The 9,102-nt window shown below is 38.6% G+C and overlaps 1 protein-coding gene and 1 long non-coding RNA gene across 2 annotated transcripts; both read right to left on the reverse strand.

The window, feature by feature from the left end:
* Positions 1 to 1,153: 1,153 nt before the first annotated feature.
* Positions 1,154 to 3,277, reverse strand: LOC133734456 (uncharacterized). The gene is made up of 2 exons (XM_062162107.1): positions 2,455 to 3,277; positions 1,154 to 2,040 (listed from the first exon to the last, which is right to left on the reverse strand). Exons 1-2 carry the CDS (start codon positions 3,188 to 3,190, stop codon positions 1,286 to 1,288), a joined length of 1,491 nt encoding a protein of 496 aa, XP_062018091.1. The 5' UTR covers positions 3,191 to 3,277; the 3' UTR covers positions 1,154 to 1,285.
* Positions 3,278 to 7,600: 4,323 nt separating this feature from the next.
* On the reverse strand, positions 7,601 to 8,527 carry LOC133733196 (uncharacterized). Its single transcript, XR_009857536.1, has 2 exons — positions 8,063 to 8,527; positions 7,601 to 7,895 (listed from the first exon to the last, which is right to left on the reverse strand). It is a non-coding gene; the product is annotated as an uncharacterized LOC133733196 (long non-coding RNA).
* Between the last annotated feature and the right edge of the window lie 575 nt (positions 8,528 to 9,102).

A 9,102-nucleotide genomic window follows, 5' to 3' on the forward strand; every position in this document is an offset into this window, starting at 1 on the left:
CTCAATGTCTATTATCTAACGGGTGGTTGAGTTGGGACAATATCGATACAATAGTGGGCCACGGGCCACGCTTATCATTTTTGACATGGTATCGGAGCTTGGCTCCTTTCCGATAACGTCTTTAATTGTCATGGATTTGATTTGGGTTCCTTAAATTGGCCATCGAAAAGATTCTAATTAGATTGTTATCAAGTGTCCGATGTGGGTCTTAGCTTGATTGTTATATTGACCAAGTCTCCGATATGGGACTTGTGTCCCAATTTCTAATGTGGGTATTGGATTGTTAATTGATTTCACGTGCAGAGCTAAAGCTAGGTTGCACGCGTGTGAGGGGGCGTGTTAGAGAGGAAATATCTCACATTACAAAAGTGACAAAAGATATTATAACTTATAAGTAGGTGACTCACATCCAATTGTACGAGGCTTTTTGTGATTAAAACTCAACACCTAACGGAGGGTTAAGTTGGGACAATATCGGTACAATGATGGGCCACATGCCACATTTGTCACTGTTTAACTCTTGTGTGGGATTGTAGCTACAATAATGATTAAGAGCCTCAATATCGTTTTTAAACAATTTTTCACTCTTCTATAATTCTGTATTTCGGCATTTGACTATCTTGCCTAATTTCGCTCTATATAGGATAATAGAAATTCTTTCCAATTGTTAGGGTTGCACTTTACATAATTGGGGCATTTGACTCTCTTCCCCAATGTCGCTCTATATAAAAGGTACTTTGAAATTTCTTTTCAATTGTTGAGGTTGAATTTCAATTTTACATTATTCTGACCTACAATTAATCTGATTATTTGAAATATATACATGTAGTGATCAATGACCGATGATGAATAATTTGTAAGGGCGTTGAATGTGGAGTGTGATGGATTGGAGAGAACAAAATAAGGTTTATATAGCAAATTAAAAAGTCTGATTAGAATCACTCAAAAATAAATTAGTTAAACAAAATTATCAACAAAATATTAAAATAAAAAAGTCAATTAAGCGTGTATTAAGAGACTAATAAATAATTGACAAATCATGCGCTGCATTCACGTGAGAGTCAGACATGGTTTGTTTTTGCTCCCGAACTTATAAGGGATGTCATTCTAAGTGATTGTAATCTCTAATTGTTTTAATGAAATCCAACTTCAAAAAATAAATAATTGACAAATTGACCAAGGTTACATCAATTTTGTGATGAAACTGCTAGAGCCAGATACATGATTCTGGCCTTTATTTTACAATAGAAATAGATCGATCTAGTGAGAAAAGATCCGTAATTAATTACCTCTTACAAACAACTCCACGGGCATCCATCCCACTAGCGCAATTTATAGTACTAGCATACTTGGACTTTTCACTAGACTCACCGCTAAACCTAGCAACAGCACAATCCGAGGCAAAGATGCTAGACGATGAAAATTCTCTATCGCCACCCAAAACAGGCATCACGACACCCATCTTGACCCTAGTAACATAGTTCTCACCGTATGTCTGTCCTAGCACGCCATTAACTTCCCCACTTAGGGCATAAAACTTGAAGCTCAAGTCAAGGTGAGCAAAGCAATCCTCCTGTGTAATCCCATACTTGTGTATCACCGACTCTTTCTCCGTTATCGGCACCACCACTGCTTTGATCTTGAAATTCCCTTCGGCTTCAATTTCTACAGCATTTGTGTTCTTGCTCCTTGTGATCTTGAGTCCCTGTGATTGCCAATATGCTCCTTCGTTGTCGGCAAGGCTAATGGTTTCGTCGTCAATGGCTAGGGTTAGGCGGTCGACGGTGTCATCCCAAGTGGAGGTTGGTTTGGCACCTATGAAGAGCTTGCGATTGTCAAAGAGGATACCTAGAGATTGGACCCAAGTGAAGTCCCTCTTCATATTTTGGTCTCTTTTTCCGATGAAATGGGCGTTGATGTGGATGTTGGAATCAGATACGAGACAGAAGTCTTGGTCTCGCTTGCCATGGAAGTAGAAGGTTATACCATCACCACCAATAAATCTAGGGTCTTGGCAAACAGCACCTGGTTTGTTGCAGTCTGCGTATCACACATACATTTTAGTGTCAAAGTAACCAGGTAAACAATTAATGTAATGAACACAAAAAAATTATTTATATATGAATGAGTCAATATATTTATGATTAACTAGAATATATTAAATTTAATATTTTATGACTAGAAACTAATGATTTTAATTACTTTGTCACAGTATTGGTGAAATATGTACGTATGAAAGAAGATAATTCCATGCTAGGATCCCCATATCTAAACCACACATATGGTAGCTAGTTAATTGATGTTTGCTTGTTACGTTTATTTCACGTAATGCCATTCTAAAACAAGAACCAAACTTTAGGTAAAAGTTAATTGATTTATCTATCTATCCTTTGGTCTGGCTGAGGAGATCAAATAGTACCCTGTAAGTAAAAAAGGTAGGTTATGTGAACTTACTACAAACGGGACTGCATGTGACGCAGTCAACTTCACATTGCTCAGGGCACCCACTAGGACAACTTAGCTCCAGACCATAGCAATGAGGGTAGTTTTTATTCTTGCATTTGACTCTCTTTTCACCCGCGGCCTCTGATGAAGGCGGTGGTGGAGGATAGAAAGAAGGTGGTGTAGAAGTAGGGGGCAGCGGTGGTGATGGAGTAGGAGTAGGAGTAGGGGGTGGCGGTGATGATGGTGTGGACAAAGGTGGTGATGGAGTAGGAATAGGGGATGGCGGTGCTGATGGGGTAGTAGCAGGAGGCATCGGTTGTGACGACGGGGTAGAGATAGGGGGTGACGGAGGTGGAGTTGTAGCTGGAGGAGGGGGAGTAGGAACAACTGAAGGGGCAGGTGGTGGTGAAGGATAAGTCTTGCGAGGAGGAGGCGGTGAGTGGTGATAACTCTTTGGGGGAGGAGGGGGTGGGTAGCGCCACTTTCGTCTGGGTGGCGGCGGTGGAGGAGGTGGTGGTGGTGGAGGCGGCGCCTTACAAACAGCTTTGCATTTCTTACAATCCACAACACAAGTGCGGAGGCATGCTGCTGGGCAGTAGAGATCTTTATGGTAACACTTGTAGAACTTCTTGTCGTGGCACTTGACTTTCTTAGCCTTTGGTTTAGGAGATCCCTCAGCTACAACAAAAGCAATCAACAGAATGACCAAAACCGCACCCAGGCGCGCCATAGCTTTATGAGCCATTTGGTGCTCAAGCTAGGTATTGCTTGTTTTTGCTTTGATATTTTGTTGTTCTGACTGCTGTGGATGCTAACCTCTCCTTTTAAAGTGGTTTTATGAAGAGCAGTTGCATCAAATCTTGCATGATATTGCTTCCATTAAGCTTAATGTGTTCTTTACTTTCAATTCCACTTGTGCTGTCTCACATGGGCAGTCAGATAGTCCTATAAGTTAGCCCCAGAACTAGTCTTGGTGGTACTTTCACTACTTTGTACAGTCTACGATTCTAAATATAGAAAAATGATATGTACGTAGAGGTCCATGGTACTACGTGCCTACATAATTATATATGTTTTACCCGACTTTGTTTCGGATCGATGACTCGAAATATAATTGTTCAGAAAATTTGCAATTTATTTCACTACTATTATAACCAGTAATGCTACAGTACACTTTTGTGTGTGTGTGTATATGAAAAGGACATCGTACCTATATTATTGTTTAATTTTAATTTTTTTTTGTTTTTTTTTTTTTGTCGGTGAGCTGTGACCTGTTGGTAAGTTATAATTTCAACATTGTAAAAATCATGGATTCGATTCTCATTGGCATATATAAGGGTGGGGTGAGCAAATTTTATTTTGTTTTATTTTTAATGTAAAGATTCATCAGCCTTCATAGTAGTACACGAGCTCCATGCACTCATACATTATTACTGCATGAAGCTAGTCATCCATGATCTACCATTGTAGATATAAATTAAGACGACACATTCGCTCTAAGTTGTACTATTTCTAGAGGTAGATGAGCGAACAGTTTTCAGTTTTGGCTTGAACGTTCGGTTATTCAAATTGCATATGAACGGAAAGACCTAGAGCCCTAGGGTTTTGCAAAAATCTCTTCTCTGCAAATATTGACTCCAGGTGTGGCAGCCGGTCGACTTATTGCATCAATTGGTAACACACCTACGTTATCATTGCACAGAGAGTATGGTCAACTCTGTGTGTGTGTGTAATTGATTATTATATTTCCTGTTAATTAACATAAACGTACCTCTGCCGACCATAACAGGAAACATTCAGAAATTGAAACCTAACATTTCTCTTTTCCTGGAGAAACTGCATGGTTAATTTCTTTAAGTTTCACTCGGCTTAATGCAAATCGGTTTTGGTTTACTGGTTTCTGAAAGAAAGAGAAAAAAAAAAAAAAACCTAGAATTCATCTTTGCATTATACAGCAGTACATGATTCCATGGGTTGGTTTCAATCTAATATAAATATAAAAACCCTATGTAAAACCTTTCTTCTTTGTTTCCTGTCCTACACACACACAAGGAATGAAAAAATAAAAACAAAAGAACTTTCTTGTTTTAGCTAATTTAATCCGTTGCAAGTAGCACTTAATTAAATAAAAAAAGGCGTCTAATGTTGAGTTACATTGCAGCGAGCTAGCTGCACAGGCTTTACCTAGATTTGTACTGATGTTTCATTTTTGAATTGGTAAGATCCTTATTACTTTATGTCCGGATCAAGCACCTTGAAAAAGAAAACAATATAAAACTCTCGGTCAATGTATATTACATTAGATTATTTAAACATGCTATCTATGCATGCATATATATATTCCTCTTCTGGGCTGTTTGCTTCGGCATAGTCTTGGAGATATATTCAGCAACTTCAGTTTTTAATAGGTTTGGATGAATATGAAGTTGTCCAACCTCAAAGCATATCTAGAATCTCTTAATTAGTCCAGCATATATGCCTGGTCAACTGCAAACCAAGGACCAAGTCCTACCTTCATCATCTCAAATCCATTATCTCTGGGTAAAGCTAGCCGGCCACTCAATCTTTGCTACTCTTGGTCGTTTTCATATCCCTTCTGGGTAAACCTTAATCCAGAAAAGCAAGAAGAAAGTGAACCTCATCTCCTACGTACAAATCAGTCATACAAGTGATACAACCAATTATTAGCAAAAATTTGGTGCCTAACCAATCACGAATACATAAAGAGAGAATCTTTGGTGCTGGAAAAACTAGCAAACCAAACCTGTGATGAGTGACATTGCAGTTGAATACAACAATTCTGATAAGAAAAAAAAAAAGAAGTTGAATACAACAAAAAACTTTTTGCTTTTATCTGCTACCAAAGTTAAATGCTCCAAGTCTCCAACCACATCATGATTCTATTTACAATCATGGCTGCTGCATACACCCATAAACCCATCAAATCATGTTTGTTCACAATTATTCTAAATCTACCTATATCTATCACTCTCTCCTATAACCTCTGATCACTAAATTCACAAAGCAAGCCTAAAAAAAATAGAGAAAGCAAAGACTGTGAAAAATTGAAAGAGATGCGAGTTGGAGTAGAGAAAAAGAGTTGAAGACTGAATACAATAACAAGCTTTGGTTGATTTTCAGCTCTACAAGGTATGTTATAATTTTTTTTTTAAAGAAGGGCTGGTGTAGTTGCCATCAAGCCTTGATTAATGAAACTGCTGAATACAAGATGGGGGGACATGAAGCCTAAACCCCTGATTACAATAAGCATCTAGAGAACATCTCAAAATATTATCAGAAGTCTCTACAAAATACATGTATTCTAATAAGCACCAATTAGCAAAGAGTGCACAACTGGCTACTCTATTTGCTTTGACAGAGCGGTGACATACTGGAAAGGTAACTCGACTATAACGAAGCATAATTACCAAAACCACAACTTTCCCACTATGTTGTCGCCGGAAAATAAATCCGACGACACTCAGTTTCATCCTACCACTAGGAGGCTGCGACCATTTAACTATGGATCGTCGCCTCGCTAGGCCAAACAAGACACTTAGAATGCACACACAGGCATTTAGCCCGACTAGCCCTACAAAATACATGCAGGGACTTATTTCATGCCATAGGTGAGACAACACTAACCAACTAAAACAAGTAAAAGTAAAACAGAAATTGAAAAAAACCAGCCAAAAGTGACAAACTTAGACCTAGAGTAAAACTCTAGGCCCAAGCCACACCAAGCCTAGGACAGCCCACCTTTAGACTAAGGTTAAGAGGGCCCAAACCTTGATCCCAACCCAATATATGACTTAGGCACAGTCAGCTCAACCACCACCATCACATCTCCTAGACCGGCGCACTACCACCTCATTCGGACCCTGCCTAGTCAACCCACCATCTCTAACAAAGATCCGGCAGATCGCCCCCTCGACGACCACAACCCCAAAACCACGAGAGTCTGATACAAGGAAGTACCATCTCAGGAAGAGACCCAGCACCACGCCTCTCACCAACGCCGACTGCCACACGATCGGATCTGATCCACCCACTGACCCATGCTCCAGATTGGATGCAAACACCGGCCACGCGACCGGTCACCTTCTTCAGCCACGAACCCTCCTTCTGTGCCTCCGTCATTTTCAACTGGAACCCAGGCAAGAGCAAACCTCTCAGCCCCAAACTCCGATTGTCAAATCAACCACCTATACCAACATCCCGTCCGGCATCACTCGACTCACACCGGCGAGGCCAGAGTTCTGCACCCACGCCGCCACATAGCCGAATGAGAATCAGAAAAATAGAGACAAAGTTTTCTAGGGTTTAGGAGCATAGAACGCGTTCCCCTTCGCTCGATTTTATTCTCGGTATGTTATAATTTATCACTACAACAAAAAACCTCATTTGCGAGGAACTTATTCCTCGCTAAAAACCGACATTTCATCGCTGTAATATTTCCACGAGGAAATTTTTTTCGTTTTCAATTCGTCGGAGAAAGCTCGTCAAGAAAAGTTTTAGCGACGAAAAAACTATTTTCTCGACAAACCTTTTTTGCAAGAAAATTAATTTTTCTTGCTGTTAATCTTTGGCGACAATGTTTTTCCTCACCCAAACTCATACTTTTACCTCGTTAAAAAATTTCGAGGATCAGAAAATAGTCGTTAAATATATTTTCTGACAAACTTGTTTTCGTCGCTAAATTATGTATTTCCTCGCTAATGATAATGAATAAATAAAAAATTATAAATAATAAAAAAAAAGTGAACTATTGTTTTTGCGGCGAAAATATTTTCGTCATTATAAATAGCTTTGGCGAGGAAGTTCTTCCTCTCTTTAAACCATTTTCAGCGACGAAATTTTGTTTCATTGTAACATGTATCCTTTTAGCAAGAAAAAGTTATCTCACTAAAAATAATCAGCGAGAAATGTTTTTTCCGTCGGTGTAGGAACTGAAATCTATAGTGAGAAAATTCACTTTTGTCATTATTAAATTTTAGTCTATAGCGAGGAAATATTCTTTTCTGTTACAGTTGTCTGCATATTACAATATGACATGTCGGCAATACATATTATTTCATTCTACAAAGAGAATTCTTTATTCAAAACTATTCAAACAATCAACAAAATAATAAAGGAAATAAAAGAACATAGCAAGGATTTTGGAACAGAAGAAACTTATATTGCAGCAAACATGGTTTACATATGGTTTACAGTACAAAACTCTCTTGGTAGTTCATTATTCTCAGACTTGAAGAAAAAGATCCAAACCTATATTTCAAAGGCAAAAGCATATACTAGCAGCTTTAGCTCTTATTCAAGAAAGCTTAACAAGACAAGCCTCTCACTTCCTCATGATCACAGTCCACAAGCTGCTGCTCCCTGAGACTCACGAGCTCCCCTGTTGTCAAATAATGAGCTCCTTCCAGCGCAAGCTCCCCTTATCTACAAGACTACAAGCAATAAATCATCCTCGTATGTGATTCTTGTTCCTAATCAAAGTTCAAGTATGGGGCAGTCACTAAAACAACATTAGTAGTTTCATAGAATACTTGCAGGAAACACACAGTGGTGCAGAAATCCTTCTAAAAGGTTATCAGGCAGAGAATCTGAGAATTACCTTAATCATTGTCTAAGGCCACAACTTAACCAATCCCTTCTACTTCACCATCAGACCCAAGAGCTCTTAAGCTAGAAGCTGACAAGACCTGTGAACCCAAATGACAAATAATATAAATGAGGATTTTCATCTTTTGTCAACATTACATATGATTACATCAAAACAAGGAGTAATCAACCAACCTTTCCAAAGGCTACTCCACACACTACTATGTCCCCCTTTCTAACAGTTCCATTTTGCACGATAAGTGTAACTAAAGGTTCTCTAGATTTATCAAGACCAGCCTCAATGACTGCATTTTGCACTTCTATCAGGATTGGCCTTTAACTGTTGCAACTAACAGAACTATACAGAAGGTTAGATACATGGAGGAGGTAACCAAAATGCAAGGAAGCGGTATGAATTGGTGGAGCCTCTTCCCAAAGATAAGAATTAGTGAGGAACCTGTATGATTAAAAAAGGGGACTGATTAGTAAGGTGCTCTATAAAATAATAGGGCCAACTCATATAGTAATTTGAGACCCCAACACTGCCCTTACATCTGGAATATATCTTATTCCCCAGACATACAATTAGATAACACAATATCTATCTATATATAGGGAGTTGTTATTAACACTGCCATAATGTCAATCTCCACTCTTTTTGAAATTTTATGTCACTGCAAGTAAATAATCACATATTATCTTTTCTGGATTCACACTTGCATCAAACCACATGAGATCATCAGCATATGTTGCTTCACCTATAACTAGCATATTGTTGTCTGTAGTTAAGTCTAGCTGTATACTCACTATCTCCTTATATAGCCTTATAAGGAAGCGATTCACCACACTACCTTGATCTCTTATCTCATCAATAGACAAAACCTACACACATGCTTTCCTACTTCAGGGACCTTTATATATTGAAAGAAAAGAAAACAAAAGAAAGAAGAAGACACATAGAACTGAGTTTCCCTCAAAATTATTTTTCATGCAGCTTTTTCGTGAAGCAAACAAAGCCTTGATAATAAGTTGCTGCAGTATTTCAAGAATCAA

The sequence above is a fragment of the Rosa rugosa genome, chromosome 2, assembly GCF_958449725.1.
Source record: "Rosa rugosa chromosome 2, drRosRugo1.1, whole genome shotgun sequence".
Lineage (NCBI taxonomy): Eukaryota > Viridiplantae > Streptophyta > Magnoliopsida > Rosales > Rosaceae > Rosa > Rosa rugosa.